The sequence below is a fragment of the Trichomonas vaginalis genome, chromosome VI, assembly GCF_026262505.1.
Source record: "Trichomonas vaginalis G3 chromosome VI, whole genome shotgun sequence".
Lineage (NCBI taxonomy): Eukaryota > Parabasalia > Trichomonadida > Trichomonadidae > Trichomonas > Trichomonas vaginalis.
Window position 1 is genome coordinate 6613147 of NC_067208.1, and position 15564 is coordinate 6628710.

General features: G+C 36.9%; 10 protein-coding genes and 1 pseudogene across 11 annotated transcripts, besides 1 other annotated feature; 6 read left to right on the forward strand and 5 right to left on the reverse strand.

Annotated features, from left to right (window-relative positions):
* Positions 1-15564: part of a mobile genetic element that runs on past both edges of the window.
* On the reverse strand, positions 445-692 carry TVAGG3_0817430 (annotated as a pseudogene). The gene has a single exon. A coding segment is annotated over exon 1 (248 nt).
* TVAGG3_0817440 (uncharacterized protein) lies at positions 693-1284 on the reverse strand (the record flags this gene model as incomplete). The annotated part of the gene is made up of 1 exon (XM_051247872.1): positions 693-1284. A coding segment is annotated over one exon (592 nt), but the record flags the coding sequence as incomplete, so codon positions are not given.
* On the forward strand, positions 1307-2151 carry TVAGG3_0817450 (keratin-associated protein family; the record flags this gene model as incomplete). Its single annotated transcript, XM_051247873.1, has 1 exon — positions 1307-2151. A coding segment is annotated over one exon (845 nt), but the record flags the coding sequence as incomplete, so codon positions are not given.
* Positions 4154-4597, forward strand: TVAGG3_0817460 (uncharacterized protein; the record flags this gene model as incomplete). Its single annotated transcript, XM_001286255.2, has 1 exon — positions 4154-4597. One exon carries the CDS (start codon positions 4154-4156, stop codon positions 4595-4597), a length of 444 nt encoding a protein of 147 aa, XP_001286256.2.
* TVAGG3_0817470 (uncharacterized protein) lies at positions 4934-5140 on the forward strand (the record flags this gene model as incomplete). The annotated part of the gene is made up of 1 exon (XM_051247874.1): positions 4934-5140. One exon carries the CDS (start codon positions 4934-4936, stop codon positions 5138-5140), a length of 207 nt encoding a protein of 68 aa, XP_051083349.1.
* TVAGG3_0817480 (uncharacterized protein) lies at positions 5198-5704 on the reverse strand (the record flags this gene model as incomplete). Its single annotated transcript, XM_051247875.1, has 1 exon — positions 5198-5704. The coding sequence occupies one exon, from the start codon at positions 5702-5704 to the stop codon at positions 5198-5200; it is 507 nt and encodes a 168-aa protein (XP_051083350.1).
* TVAGG3_0817490 (uncharacterized protein) lies at positions 6134-6532 on the forward strand (the record flags this gene model as incomplete). Its single annotated transcript, XM_001277904.2, has 1 exon — positions 6134-6532. One exon carries the CDS (start codon positions 6134-6136, stop codon positions 6530-6532), a length of 399 nt encoding a protein of 132 aa, XP_001277905.2.
* TVAGG3_0817500 (uncharacterized protein) lies at positions 8460-8834 on the forward strand (the record flags this gene model as incomplete). The annotated part of the gene is made up of 1 exon (XM_051247876.1): positions 8460-8834. The coding sequence occupies one exon, from the start codon at positions 8460-8462 to the stop codon at positions 8832-8834; it is 375 nt and encodes a 124-aa protein (XP_051083351.1).
* On the forward strand, positions 9927-10722 carry TVAGG3_0817510 (integrase core domain containing protein family; the record flags this gene model as incomplete). Its single annotated transcript, XM_051247877.1, has 1 exon — positions 9927-10722. A coding segment is annotated over one exon (796 nt), but the record flags the coding sequence as incomplete, so codon positions are not given.
* Positions 11383-14036, reverse strand: TVAGG3_0817520 (sensory perception of sound protein family; the record flags this gene model as incomplete). The annotated part of the gene is made up of 1 exon (XM_001280148.2): positions 11383-14036. A coding segment is annotated over one exon (2654 nt), but the record flags the coding sequence as incomplete, so codon positions are not given.
* On the reverse strand, positions 14882-15235 carry TVAGG3_0817530 (uncharacterized protein; the record flags this gene model as incomplete). Its single annotated transcript, XM_051247878.1, has 1 exon — positions 14882-15235. A coding segment is annotated over one exon (354 nt), but the record flags the coding sequence as incomplete, so codon positions are not given.

A 15564-nucleotide genomic window follows, 5' to 3' on the forward strand; every position in this document is an offset into this window, starting at 1 on the left:
CTCATCAGGAAGTTTTTGACCATTAATGTTCTTAACAACGTAAAAGGCATTCTGTATTTCTTTGTATGCTAATTCGCTCTCATCAATCTTTGGTGGAGGGTCTGAGTATATTGGTTGCATCTCCATTAACGCTCTATTATGAGATCTCTGATCGTGATCTAAAGCAACTGGGGAATTTGAAGCTGGAACATTCATGATACCATTGTAGTCATCATAGAAGCTCTTAGCATTCTTGAAAATATCTGCTACACTTCCTGTACCTCCTTGATTCTTAATTGCCAGAGCTAATTTATTGGTAATGTCTTTAGCTTTCTTAGGCATTTTGATCCCAAACATATCAAGCATACCTTTCTTATCTTCTGGTGAAAGGTTATTAACTAATCCTTTTATAGCATTGAGCATGTTGGTCTTTTATAACCGATAAAAAAATATACGTTATTTTTTTTAATCGTCATCGTAATCATAATCGTACGAAGATTCTGTATCATCATCACTGACATCATTGGTTTCTCTAACTTCTGGCTTATCTGGTTTAATCTCTATCACCATAAACATTGGTGACAATAATCGAACAGGCTGATCTTGGAAGTCAACTAAGGTAAACGTAACATTAGTTAGTTCCCATGGAAATGCATCTATCCATGGTGAGGATTCCTTACATATAAGTGGTTTACCAGATATCCAGAACTCATTGATGTTATAACATGTAGATCTGTACATGATCTTTCTTCGATCATCAACTTGGTCAATATTATTGAACCCAGAGATGACAGACATTGATGAACGAAGGTATAACTGATACCCGAAGTTGAGCATAGGTGGTTTTGGCATTTGTAGATAATAATTATGTACAATAGGTAGTTCTATTCCATATGCACCTAAAATAAGATTTGCTCTATGTGAAGCATCTTTTAAATAGACTTTATGTCCTTTGTCCTGTGACGTAAATATAAGTTGATTCGTAGCACTCAGTGAAACTGTTACATTATGTTGACCTTTTTTCTTGTTATAATAATCAAACTGTTTTGTTACAATCTCTTGTAGTTTTGATACAATAGTATCCATATCAAATGAAAGAGCTGACTTAAATGTACACACCTTTTCTTCTCCATCTTCGTCTAACTGTAAGACAAAATAATCTGTTTCGTCACAAACAATAAAGTTCGCCATAGTACTGACACTTTTTACTCTCATCTTTATCTTACTTGGATGCCCCATGTTAGGATCTGCTTGAAACTGTATTGTCCCGTAGTTATTAGGATCAGTCGATTGTAGATAATACATCATTTTTATATGTAGTAAAAGAATGAGTGTTGTTCCATATGCATATGAATGTTATAAGTCTAGCGTACTTCAATATAAAGAATATACTCTCAGAATTACTGATAATGCTTTAGTCATACATAAAGAAGGTGCTGATGAAGACATTACCATCGGTCCTGGTATATTACCTATCGAGCAACCAGATGGTACAATTGTTGAAACAGACTTAAATCAATACCTTCAAGCGTTACAGAATCGTGTGACAAAAGTAGAGAATAATTACTTAGATGCTCCATTCTTCACAACTGATAGAGATTATATGTTTTCATGTATGGCGAGTAATGGTTTGCAAGAAACTCGTGAGGTAAATATTAATGAAGCATTAGAGACTATAATATATCATGTTAAACGGTTATTATCGATTGACCATGGAGTTCATTTTGACCCAAGGTCTACACTGTTCAATATACCAATGATTGAAAACAGTCAATTAACATTTAAAGAAGATACATTGTATAATGCTTTAAACGCAGCATTTGCTTATATATTAGGTCATGAACAAGTACAAAATAGTGGTATTGCAATATACTTAGATAAAGTTATGTTAAAGAAACCATTGACATTCACAGAAGATGGTCCAAAAGCAACTGGTATTGTTGGTGATGGAACATTATTGACGAAAGAATACTTAGCAAGTCATGTCGGAGAATTTTTCTCCACTAATGATAGCATCAGTACAACACCAGAAGTTATTTTATTGAAGAAACCAATCACATTTGATGTTAAAGGAAAGACAAAAGCAACTGGTATAGCTGGCGATGGAGTTCTTCTGACTAAGGAATACTTGAAGAAAAATATCAATGACTTCGTTGAAATTGTCAAAGATAAAGAATCTGGTCTTAAGTTCAACCCTTTATCATTCATCTTTGCCATAGCAAACGCCGGTGCTACTGCAGCCTCATGGATATCACTCCAGAGTCAAATAAATGCTCTTTGGGCTTTTGTTGAAAGTCAAGAAGGTATAGATACTGTTCTTGACACTCTGGGTAATCTTGGTCCAAATCATAAAGGAGGTTTTGTGGATGGAATAAAAAATTTAGTTGAAAAGACTAAAACAAGTTTCCAGAAGATAACTCATATAGAAAGATTCAGAAATGAAGGTTATATGGAACTTGAGAGTTTTGATGTGACTGGACCTTTGGAACCAATTCCAATGCCACGTGATGCTAATGATGAAGAAGAGAAAGATCCTGGACCAAAAACAATCATTTCTACGTTAAGTACTTTGTACCCTGATTTTGTGACCTTAGTGAAAGTTGCTAATACATCAAGAAAGAACAATAATATTAATATGTCTGGTACTGATGACCTTACTGATTATCTTTATCTCATTCTTGCTGAATTAGCGAAGAAAGTTGAGGAGAACAAAAATAATGGAGGAAGAACTGCACTTAAGATTGCAGACAAAGCTGACAAAAGTTATGTTGACGAAGAGATACGTAAAGTTGCATCTAAAGAATATACTTTATCACAGTCTGTCATACTTAAGACAATCAAAGGTCCAGAGAAAGATATGTACCCAGGTGATGGTACAACAGTTAAAGTTAATGAAAGAGTTTCATTCCCATCTGGTATTGATGCAAAAGAAGTATATATTAATGGTGAAAACATCAATACAACATTGATTCCTTTGAAAAATAATGAGTTCACTGAACCTTTGACAGTTAAATCAATTCGTTCAAGAGAAGACAAACCTGTTATAATCAATAAAATAAGAGCAGACGACATAATATTGAACTATACCCTTGGTTCAAGTGCACCTTTAGAGAATCCAAGTACAAGCGTAAAAGATACACTAAACTCCTTAAATAACAAATGTATGAACATTGAAGATCATGTCAGAAACTTTGAAACACATGAACTACCAACAATGTTAGATAAGAAAGCTGACAAAGAACATACACATAAATCCTTCTCAACTGTTGCTATAGAAAGTATTGAAGGAACGGTTGAAGAAACTGGTGGGGATACATTATATTGTAAACCTCCTAACTTTCCACAAGGTTTAACATCGGATGACGACATAACGACGATGAGAAACATTAGATGTAAAGATGTTTATGTCATGAAGGATGAACATAATATTAAATTCACTGCTCAAGATTTATATGACAAGAAAGCAGACAAAACAGAGCTTCAAACATTAAAGACAGAAATACTTCAAACATTATATCCTATAGGCTCTATTTATACGTCAATGAACTCAACAAATCCAGAAACAGTTCTGGGTTTTGGTACATGGCAGCAGATTGTAGACAAATTCTTTTACTGTGCAAACTCTTCAAAGCAAACAGGAGGTTCGAAGAAAATTACTGAAGCAAACCTTCCACCGCACACTCATACAGGAACTACAAACACAACAGGTAGTCATTCACATTCAATAACAAAAAGAGGTTATACAAATCTTGCAGCAGGTTCGGATAGACAGGGAATGCATAGATATGATATTTCAAGTGACCCAGTAGATTCAAGCGCAGGTATTTTCTGTGGAACCACAGGAAATCATTCACACACTTTCACAACAAATCCAACAGGCTCGGGTGCAGATTATATGCCACCATTTATGACTGTATTCGCTTGGTTCAGAGCTGCTTAACTCAAGATCACGATCACAAACTGTTTCTCAGTATGAATGAGTAGCTCTATTTTTACATCATTACTGAAGTATTTCTTTTCTTCATCAATGACAGAAAGAATGTTTTCATCATCTTTTAAAGATCTTACCAAAGTTAGATCTTCATCAGAAAATCTCAAAGAAAGACTCATTTATGCACTAATAAAAATATAGCTAATTATTTTTTTATCTGAACTTTTTATCGGGTATATAAAGATGTCTGAACATCATATAAAGTTCTTTAAGATCCAACAGTTTGTAGATGAAGTGAAGAAGCAAAATAAAACAGCAAAGAGACTACTTATATGCTTACCACAAACATTATGTCAAGGAAAGTATGGTTATAGTGCAAGTCCGATCATGATCTTTGTCGATAAGCAGAAATACACAAATGAAGGTTTAGCTAATTTACTCAAGTTTGAAAAGATAGCTATAAACATTCCTGACCATTTCTCAGCGAGAATAAACCTTGACAAGACTAAAAGTTATTGTTTATATGTAGATCTCACGAAATCAACAAAGAGTAAAGACAAAGAATATAACCCAGTTGAACTTAAGACAATGGGTAAGAACTTACTCAAAGCTGCTATCAAACCTGTCGAAGAGATCGACATTGAGGATGAAGCAGAAGAAATAGATGTAGATCCTGAAGTGTTATAAACGATAAAGTTTATTTTTGGAGGAAGATGGTGTCAGACCATTTGATCTGGCATGCTTGTTCTAGGTAATTGCAGAAACCTGGAAAGATTGTTATTGGTCTGAGTTTCATACCTGGTCTCTCATCTCTCCATTGAAGCAAGTAAATTTACATGAAGAGTTCGTCTGGATTCTCAGGCTTTGGTACACACTGATCGAAGATCTGTATGACCTCTTCATGACCGTACTCCCTCTGGTCAGACATGAGTGTTCTGAAGAACTTTTGCATCTTCGGACCAGGTTTAGCATCTATGCAACGAGTGGGTCTCATTGACATTTTTGTCACTTTTATTTGGTCGAATGGAAGGATTCGAGTTCATGCCACTTGACAGCAAAGAAGGTGCAGAAGAGGTTGTTGTTGCTGCATTCTATGCGAGCTCACACGTTGACGCATTCCGAACTTACCAGGATGACCTCGAAAAAGAAGGTCGAAAGCTTGGAAAGATCCAAATGTTGCTTGAGTTCTTCCGTGGAAACCTTGCACAGAAGTATGAGAAGAAAGAATAAACAACTAATTATTACTGAGCTTAGCTCATAAATGTAAGTTTTTACTCTGATCAGATCTTAGATCTCGTCGGGACAAGCGGAAAGGATAAAGTCCATGAGCTGGACTTTTGTCTTAGTGAGCGGTACTGCGGTCATGAGTAGTTCGCGCTTGTTTGAGCCACTTGGAACGCGACCCTTCCAATTCCTCATAGATCTCAAGGCAGAGATCGTGAAGAACTCAAGGACAAAGAGTCTTTGAGACTTGGTAAGGAATCCCTCATCATCTCTTTCATCCTGGAGGGTCTTTGTGGATGCAGTGGACTTGATCTCGTCTTCCTCGATCGGATCATTCTCATAATCTTCATCACCCTTCTTCCTAAACGTCATCTGCTCTCTCTTGTAGTCGTTCCTGAGAGCATTGAGTCCAGCTTCAAGATCTTGTGAGTTCTTTGCAGGTTTATTGAAAGTTTTCTTTTCCTGCATTTGCTGTATAAGCTGGGTTTGCTGTTGCATCATCTGCATCATCATTGCCATCATATCTAGTGTTGGTGATGCTGGAGCTGGTGTTGTACCATCTTGGGACATTCGGTCGTCGGTTATGTCTTTACAAAAGACTGCTTTACAAAAGACAGCTTTACAAAAGACAGCTTTACAAAAGACAGCTTTACAAAAGACAGCTTTACAAAAGACAGCTTTACAAAAGACAGCTTTACAAAAGACAGCTTTACAAAAGACAGCTTTACAAAAGACTGCTTTACAAAAGACAGCTTTACAAAAGACGTCTTGACAAAAGACAGCTTTACAAAAGACTGCTTTACAAAAGCATTTTCTCACAAAATTGAATACTTTTGCTTTACAAAAGACGTCTTGACAAAAGATTGCTTTACAAAAGTCTGCTTTACAAAAGACGTCTTGACAAAAGATTGCTTTACAAAAGTCTGCTTTACAAAAGATTGCTTTACAAAAGTCTGCTTTACAAAAGACAGCTTTACAAAAGATTGCTTTACAAAAGCCATGACTGATCTTCATCCAATTTGTTTAATCGAACTTAATGAAGTAATTTCTGCATATCTCCTGCATGTATTTGGAAACGAGAGGATAAGACAACTCACCAAGGTTTCCAGACGCCAGATCCAAAGACTTGAATCAACTGCAGGAGTAATCCTAAGCTTTGAAGAAGGATTAACCAATAAGAAAGATGTCATTGACTCCAAGCGTGAAAGCCTTGCTGCTTTCTTACGCAAACACCCATGGGTCGATGTTGATCTCCAAACTCCTTACCAAGGACTCGTTGAAACCTTCACGACCTACAGACAGCTCCTTGACAGACCTGAGCAGAACCTTCTGGTCGAACGTGATGGCACATTAAGCCCTACAGACGAGTCAATCCAGAGAGAAGAAGCTCAAGAGTAAAAATCTGACATTTATACTTTACATGACATTTTTTTTCATGAGCGTTCACGTGAAGATCAATGATGACAAATCGACTCCATGGGAAGATATCATTGATGACATAGAGAATGACCTTGATGAAAACATGATGGGAGCTCAAACGTCAGTTAAGGTCAAACTTGGTGAAGTTCAAGAAAAGATCTCCGAGATCAATGCAAAAATATCTGCTCTTACAGAGGTTGACGTTTATTACAGAAGCTTGGAGAGAACTTTAAGCAAACTTGAACGCCAGAACCAAAGTCTCATAGTTGTGCTCCAGAAACTCAGTCTCATGCGTAAAGCATATAATGACTACCTACATGTAAGAGACTTACCTTCTTATTCTACTCCAGATCTCGACTTTTCCGATATAAGTCCAATCCTTATTGATACAACACTTACGATAGCAGGGATGCTTCCTACATATCCAGAATATGATAACTTACCTCAGCTCTTCGAGTATCTCAAGAAAAAGTTCATGATCTTATTATGCGAGACCATGAAAAGACGTCAAAATACCAGAACAGAACGAGAACAGAGCTTACTAATAGACTTATTATATAATACTAAAGAAATAAAGGAGTTTTTATTCTAACTTTGGTATTTTTGGGAAGAACTGATCTGGATCATATTTGTCAACCACAGGTTTTGGTATCAAAAGTCTCTCTGGTTCTTGGACGTCTGGTACTGGAAATGGTTCCTTTGGTTTCCTAGCTTTTGGGAGATCTAAAAATTTTCTTGGTCTCTTTCTTTTGTGTAAGTGTTGTCCATTTTTATCGACAACGAATGTGAGCTTTCCGTCGTCAAAGATGAATGTCGTCGCTTCTTCAGTTCCCTCATCAACTATTATCTTCTTGATCTTTCTCTTCTCCATTAACAGAAAAAGTGACATATATTACTTCATTATTTTTCTGAGTGTTAGGATTAATTAAACCTCTATCTATAACATGCTTTCTCATAGGAAATTTCTCCATATCTTTTTGTCAATATCTCTATAAGTTCTTCTGTATAAGATTTATCACTACTGAAGTAAATAGATGGATAATTAAGGACATCAAAGGTTTCTACAGTATCTTTAAGAGTCCATTCATCTCCATACTGTATAGAATAAGTATGGAAGTATGGAGGATCACATATAAAGAAAACATTGGGAAGATCTTTATACTCATTGAAGAGTATTCTCCAATCTTTATGAACAATAGTTAAACCTTCAAGATAGTCATCTATGTTTTCACCAAATAAGTTAGTATATCTGAGGTATAACACTTTCTTCATTAATGTGTCAAGATCATAGTATTTGTATGCTCCAGAATAGAGAAGACGTGAACATAATGTATCCCAGTCTATGTATGGAGCTTTACTTATAACTTCTCTGACGATCTCTTTCTGATCAGTAGGAATTTTCTCATCTGGCTTAACATTTATTCTCTCCTTAAGTTCCTTAAGTATTTCATTCGTGTCATGAATGTGTTTCAGTCTATCAACGTAGTTATCATAGTCGTTAGCTATGATCGTTGCTTTTGGGAACATAATATGCAACAGATGAGAGATATAGAGAGAACCACCAAAGAGGTCAACGAAGACATAATCCCCTTTGATGTCTTTGAGTATGTCGATAAGATCTTTCCTGATCTTAGACTTATTACCTATGAAAGGTAAAGGAGGTTTGGTAAAAATCATTTATATGGTAATAAAAATAAGTGTTTACTTGAGACAATAACCTCTGTTGAGTTTGTAGAACAAGATCAGAAGTACGATCAAGTTCAAAACAACACAAATGGCTAGGATTGCGTTACCAACAATCTTTGTCTTTTCCCAGCAAGACTTCTTCTTTGGTTCATGTGCTGCTTCGACATCACTGTATGGCTCGGACATTAACTTAAAAAGTGTCATGACCACTTCATTTTTGATGAAGTCAACAGCTTATGTCCACTTCCTCCCACAAGCACTTGAGGGACAAGAGAAGGTCATCATTGACTACCTTCAAGCCACTGAGAAGCTCCAAAAGCTTCAAGATCTCCGCGAAGAGTTCAAGTCCCGCTTGAAACAGGAGAACTTACTGCAGGAGTACATGCTCATTTTGTACCCATTACTAGATGGCTCCCATTTACCATCAGAGTACACTGCAGCTCTTGATGCACTCAAAGATCTTCGCGAACACCGTCCGATCGGTAAAGAAGCCTTCGAGCTCACCATTGAGCAAGCCATCCTCGCCAAGGACAATGCAAAGAAGCGGATGCTCGAAGCTCTTGATAAGATCAAGGAGTACGTCGAAACGTTCTAAAATAATTACTTGAGTAAACAATAAGTTTTATTGAGTAAGTCTTGAAACATTTGTGCTTTTGTTCTTGTTTGAACAACCATATTTAACATTAGATAAAAAATTTTTTGGTTAAACAATAACATACTTAAGACATAAATTATACCTACTTATTAACTCAGTATATTGTGCATTATATGCATACTTAAACTCTTGAGCAATATTGTTCTCATCAATGATTCTGATCTGAGCTATTTTTGAGAAAGGTGGTGGAATACCACAACATGTGATGTCTGGGTCCAGTAGGTCTATTTCACACTTGAACCCAGTCATTCTGTGAACAACTTCTTCCAAGTCTGGCTTAGGTAGTAAGATCTGATCTTTGCTCACTAAGTTAGAAAAGAGCTCTTTGTCTTGGTCTAGAAGTATCTTCTGGTATATACTAAGTAAATACTCTTCTACACCAATCCTCGATGAAGTCTCCACAGATCTCGATGAGGTCAGGTTGGAAGTTAATGGACTTAAAGGAGGAGGATACATTGGTGCTTCTGAGTTCGTAGTTGTTTCCTCTTTTTTTATCTCTGTTGGAGCATCACTTACTGTACCAGATGGATAGTTCTTTATCACAATGTTATTAGTTGTTCTTGAATCAACATTGCTTGTTGGTTCAATTGGAAGATTAGCTGCACCATAAAGAATTGACTTCGATCTCATTTGTTATGAGTAAAAATTGTTTTATTCTCATATAAATGACGAACATTAACCCAGAGAACAACACAGAATATACTGCAACAGGAGTTGTTTACAATGATCTAGATCAGATCGTCCAACTCAAAGCCCCAAGAGGAAGGAATTTAATAAGACAACCTCCACCAAAGATATATGTTGATGATGGTAGTAATGGGTTCAACTTAGTGTATCATTACTCATATCCTCAATATGCAAAAATTGGGTCTACCCCAAACGTGACAAACCATTATATGAACCTTTATGATGAAGCAAGGTTTCATGCACCAACGAAGAAAGAACCTGATGCATCAAGATTACATGAATTCGCAGACCATGATGGTTATAGCGATTACTCAATGCCTGTAAGACTTTAACGTTAATAAAAAAATGACTGTTGGTAAACAAGAAAAAACTTTAATACAAGAGGATTTGATGCTACCAATATATTCAACTGATATGGGAGCTTATCAATTCGATACATTTGAGAATCCTGGTGGAACACCACCATATTTTCTTTTGTTCATCAATGTAAACAGTAGAAAAGGTTATGCGTTCCCAATGAGTGAAAAGAACTCAAACAATGTTCTAAGTGCAATGCAGAAGTTCATTTCACAAGCTACAGGTGAAATGAAGCCTACAATACTTACTAGTGATGAAGACCCAGCTTATACGACACAAAATGTTCGAGATCTGTTGGTCAGTCATAACATTGAGCACATGACGACACAGAAATACAATCATAACATACTAGGTATTATTAATAGGTTCTGTAGAACTATTAGAACTATGTTACATATGAAGTTAAACCTCAAAGAAGGTGATAAAACACCACCTTTCACTGCAGATACAATGAGACAAATTATTAATGACTACAACACTGAATATCATTCAAGCACACAACAAAAGCCTGATGATTTCACAGAAAAGGATAATGAGGAATATATAAAGAAGCAAAGATTGAAAGAAGAGTATGTCAGAAAAAATAACCTTTATAACTTAAGACCTGGTCAAAAAGTTCAAGTCATAGTTGAACCAAGAACATGGGGTAAAGGTAACCAACAAAGAAGACATCTTGATCCTTCTTATTATACAGTTGATTCAGTTGATACAAGTGCATACTTGTTAAGAGCAAAAGATGGAAGTGTTGCAAGATATCCACGTTATCAGATATGGACAAAAATAGAGCATGGATTAAAGCAAGGAGAAACTTTAGATCAAGGAAGACACGGTGCTGTTAAAAGTATTGATGGTCATGAACTTGTCGGTAATGATGTAAAGTATGATGTTACGTTTGAGAACGAAAATACAGGAAAAGTGACAGGTAGAGGTATGCGTGAAGGTAATCCAAACAGGTTGTCACAAATGGAAGTACAGTATTGGAGGAAAAATATTAATGAAGGTCATGTTAAAGATATGCCTAGTTTTCTTGAGAAGTATCGTGGGTTTCGAGTTTAGCTTGTAAGTCCTTTATTTTTGTTTCATACAATGAGATCTTCCTTCTGATCTGTTCATCATTGAGAGGTTGCTTGACTTTACGGAACTGTACACGTCCGTCTTTCATTGTATGTACAGAATATCCATCAGGAACCTTACCATCTTTTATATATTCAGTTAACCACTTTTGTTTAGTTGATGCTTTAATGACTTGACTCATTTCTTACTGGATAAATTTTTATGTTTTTTATCTTTTGACGATTTTTTCTTATCCTTATCTTTCTTCTTGTCCTTGTCCTTCTTTGATTTATCCTTCTTCTTGTCCTTGTCCTTCTTTGATTTATCCTTCTTCTTGTCCTTGTCCTTCTTGGACTTCTCTGCTGCAGGTGGTGTTGGATTCTGTTTGACTTTAGCACTTGGGTCAGGACCTTGTCTTTGAGACTTAGATATAGATTGTTTAGGAGCTGCTGCTTGTTTAGTTGCTTCAGCTTGTTGTTTAGCTAATTCAGCAGCTTGTTTATCATTCTCTTCTATTTCCTTTGCACCAGTTGCGACTTCATTCTTGAACTTTTGGAGATTCTCAGCAGCATCCATTACCTTATTCGCTCCTTTAAACAATCCATAAAATTTCTGCCATGGTGATACTGAAGGTATATTTCCACCAATTGCTGGAGGAACTGATGCTTCAGGAGTTGGAGATGGTGTTTTGTCTGAATTGAGATGCTTTTCTGCTTCAAGAACTTGTGTAGTATTTTTCTCCAGGTATGCTTTTGCAACCTCCTTAACTTCTGGACGTTCATTATTTACATCCTGTCTTGGTGTTGATGTTTCAGTAGCGTTTTCCTGAGTTACATTAACAACAGGTTGCTCAACTGCTGAAACATTAGCTGCTTCAGTAATGTTATGAGTAGTTGAAACATTTCCTGATATACCTTCTCCTGTTGGAACTCTTGGAGCAATTGTTGTGATGTTCGCCATTGCAGGAGTTGGAGTAGGAGTGTCATCAATCTTTCTGTCAGCTTTCGTCGTTTGCGTTGTAGTATTTGTTGTTTCATTACCATATTTTGATCTTAGTCTGGTAAGCTCTAACTTCATATGTTCTTCAGGATATGCATACTTATTATATTCACCCTTAATATTCTTTTTCCATTCATCGTATTTATCTTCTGCTGATTTCTTAATTGATGCTAGTCCGTTTACAGCCAATTCATCAGTACCGTTATCAGTAGTCTGGTTATATAAAAGATTAGCAGCTGATCTAATTGTGTAATCCGTAAGATTACCAAAACGCTCTATTGTACCTAATGTTGTGTTCTTCAGTTCCTTTCCAATTCCTTGTGCAGCATCTTTGACTAAATCAGCACCCCATGCACCAAATTGTCTCACAGGAGCCGCTATTGATGGTGAAGGAGATGGAGATGGCGATGGAGTTGGTGATGGTGAAGGAGATGGAGTTGGCGATGGTGTTGCTGCTTTCGCCTTTCTATCAGCTTCTTCCTTAGCCTTTCTATCTGCTTCTTCTTTCGCCTTTCTATCTGCTTCTTCCTTAGCCTTACGAGCTTTTTCTTTCTTCTTAAGCTCCTCTAGTTCTTTACGTTCAGCTTCTTCTTTCGCCTTTCGTTCAGCTTCTTCCTTAGCCTTACGAGCTTTTTCTTTCTTCTTAAGCTCCTCTAGTTCTTTACGTTCAGCTTCTTCTTTCGCCTTTCGTTCAGCTTCTTCCTTAGCCTTACGAGCTTTTTCTTTCTTCTTAAGCTCCTCTAGTTCTTTACGTTCAGCTTCTTCTTTCGCCTTTCGTTCAGCTTCTTCCTTAGCCTTACGAGCTTTTTCTTTCTTCTTAAGCTCCTCTAGTTCTTTACGTTCAGCTTCTTCTTTCGCCTTTCGTTCAGCTTCTTCCTTAGCCTTACGAGCTTTTTCTTCATAATATTTTGTATACTTATCATCAGCCCAATTACCAAGTGATTTGGCACCTGTTAGTATTCCATTTGCGGTTGATGTTGCTGTTCTTCCGAGCCATCCCCCTACCGCTGAAGCACCATTGCCAATAGCACTACCAGCATTTAAAATTCCACGACCAATCCATATCCCTGGTTTTGCCTTTGTATTAAGAGTAAGAAATTCTTCCTTCCTATCTTCAGGTGTAGGATTTGTAACAGTTCTTACAGTATCAACAACAGTGTCAACACTGGTTCCAATAGCACTACCAACAGCTGTTGCACCAGTTAGAATACCATGGGTAACTAAATCAGTAGCTCTTGAGACAACATTATCACTCGAGGCTTTCTCTGCTGGATAGTTTGATCCTTTGTAAGTTCCTGGACCACCTCTATTTGAAGCTTCTCCTTCAACTATTTTCTTCTCTTCTTGTGCTTGTTCTCTGGCAACACTCAATGCACGTTCTTGTCTTTGAATGTTGTCTTTCTTTAACATGTAACCACCAAGTGTCTGTGGTGGTGTGTTTTTATCTAGTGCAGCATCAATTGCAGCCTTTTCTTTTCGCTTTTCTTCGTCTAACCAATTTTGAATAGATTCTGCATCAGTTGGTTCAGCTGGAGTTGGAGACGGTGTTGGAGCTTTAGTTGGTGTTGGAGACGGTGTCGGAGCTTTAGTCGGAGTTGGAGATGGAGTAGGTGCTTTTGTAGGTGTCGGTGATGGAGTTGGAGATGGAGTTGGAGGTACTGTTGGTTCTGGAGTTGGTTCAACAGTCGGTGAAGGTGTTGGCGCCTTTGTGATTCTTGGAGTTGGCTCTGGTGTTCTAATAGGGGAAGCAGTTGGTGTATTAGCTCTTTTAAGAACCTGTGATCTTTCCGCTTGATTTGAATCAGATACTGGGTTAGTTGTACTAGGATGTGATACAGGAGTTATTTTTGGTGTAGGTGTTGGTTTATTTAATGTTATACCATGACTACTCGACATTGGTGGAGGACCTGCGTGAGCAGTTGGTGTCAGAGTTGGCGTTGGAGCTACTGTAGGAGTTGGCGTTGGAGCTACTGTTGGTTCAGGAGTGGGAGTTGGTGTTGGAGCTACTGTAGGAGTAGGTGTAGGAGTTGGTGTTGGAGTCGACATTTGTTTTAACCTCTCATTATACCAATTCTCCAAATAATAAGCCTCACCCATTAAGTTACTCTGTCTTTGTTTTATAGAAAATTCACCTAACAGTAATTCATCATGAATCATTTTCTGCAGCTTTGTCGTGTTTTCTACTTCCTTTATTAGAACGCTCGATGTATTCGCCAATCCTCTATATTCCTTAATCATCTTATCTAGTTTGTTCATATTTGGTACTTCCTTTTTCTTCTCAGCGTTAATCTCATTAGATCGTTTCTCCAATTCTTCAACTACTTTGTAAAGCTTATTTATCTTGACATGTGATTCCTTTACTTCTCCAGTCCTTGGATCCTTAGGTTCCTTGTATTTAGCTAATTTCGTCTCTATATATCTTCGTTTAGCGTCATATCCAGGATCACTGGTTCGTAAAGGATGCGAAGGTGGACGAAAATAAGGTATGTAGAAATCTGGATCATCATTAATAGAAGAACGTGCTTTAAAGTTACGAACCGCGTCTGTAAAAGGGTCTCTACCACGTGCTGTATATGTTGATGTAATCAAAAAGCCTTCTCTTCTCATTGGGAAATTAATACGACCTTTTTGAACATATTCTTTCTCAAAGTATTGCCTAGCATTGTAATCAAAAGCAAGATCATTATATATATCGCGCAAAAAATCAAATGTATGCTGCTTGAACTTTTGATCGCTAATTATGGTACGAATTATCGGACGTTCATTCTCCCATTTCTTAACTCGTTCATCAATGAGTTTCCTCTCTTGTTCACTCATTTAAACCTCATAAAAATATATTATCTGCGTATAGTGCCACTAATAGCATTAATCCATGGCATGTCTGATAGTACACGTACTGACTGAACTAATGGCTTATGATTGTTCCAAATAGCTCCTCCAATGTATGCGTTATACTTATTGTTGTCAATAGTTTGTTGAGGTTGAACTATAGGTGTTTCAACAGGCTTGTCTCTACTGAAGTCACCACCAAGAGCTTTATTGAATGCTTTAAGATTCTTCGTTAATGCATTATCTTCACCTAATGTAGTTTTTGCAATTCTTTCACCAAGACTACCGATAACACCACCGACTTGACCAACTTGAGGGAAAAGTTTGTTAGCAATGTTAAATCCAGCACCTATTACAAGACCAGGATTTTTTTTCACCATACCCCATCCAGCTTTAACATAATCGCCAAAACCCATTTATTTCTTCTTAAAATAATGTCATCTTTTGTTGCTTAACTTCTTTAAAGTCCGTCTTTCCTGCAACTATATGAACTTCCATATATGAACGAGGTGTTGGTAGCTCTTTGTATTTGTTCCATAACTCTTCCCAATCTTCTGTTGCTCCTGACTGTTCAATCATTGACTGAAAGTCTCTCATAGAATAACCTTGAAAGATAACGAAGTCAGTGCATAGTCTCTTAATGTTTAAACATATATGTCTCCATGTTTGACACATGATGACAACAGTATAGTTATAATGTCTGACCTTAGTGATGAAGTTCGCTAATGGTGAACGTGGGTCATTC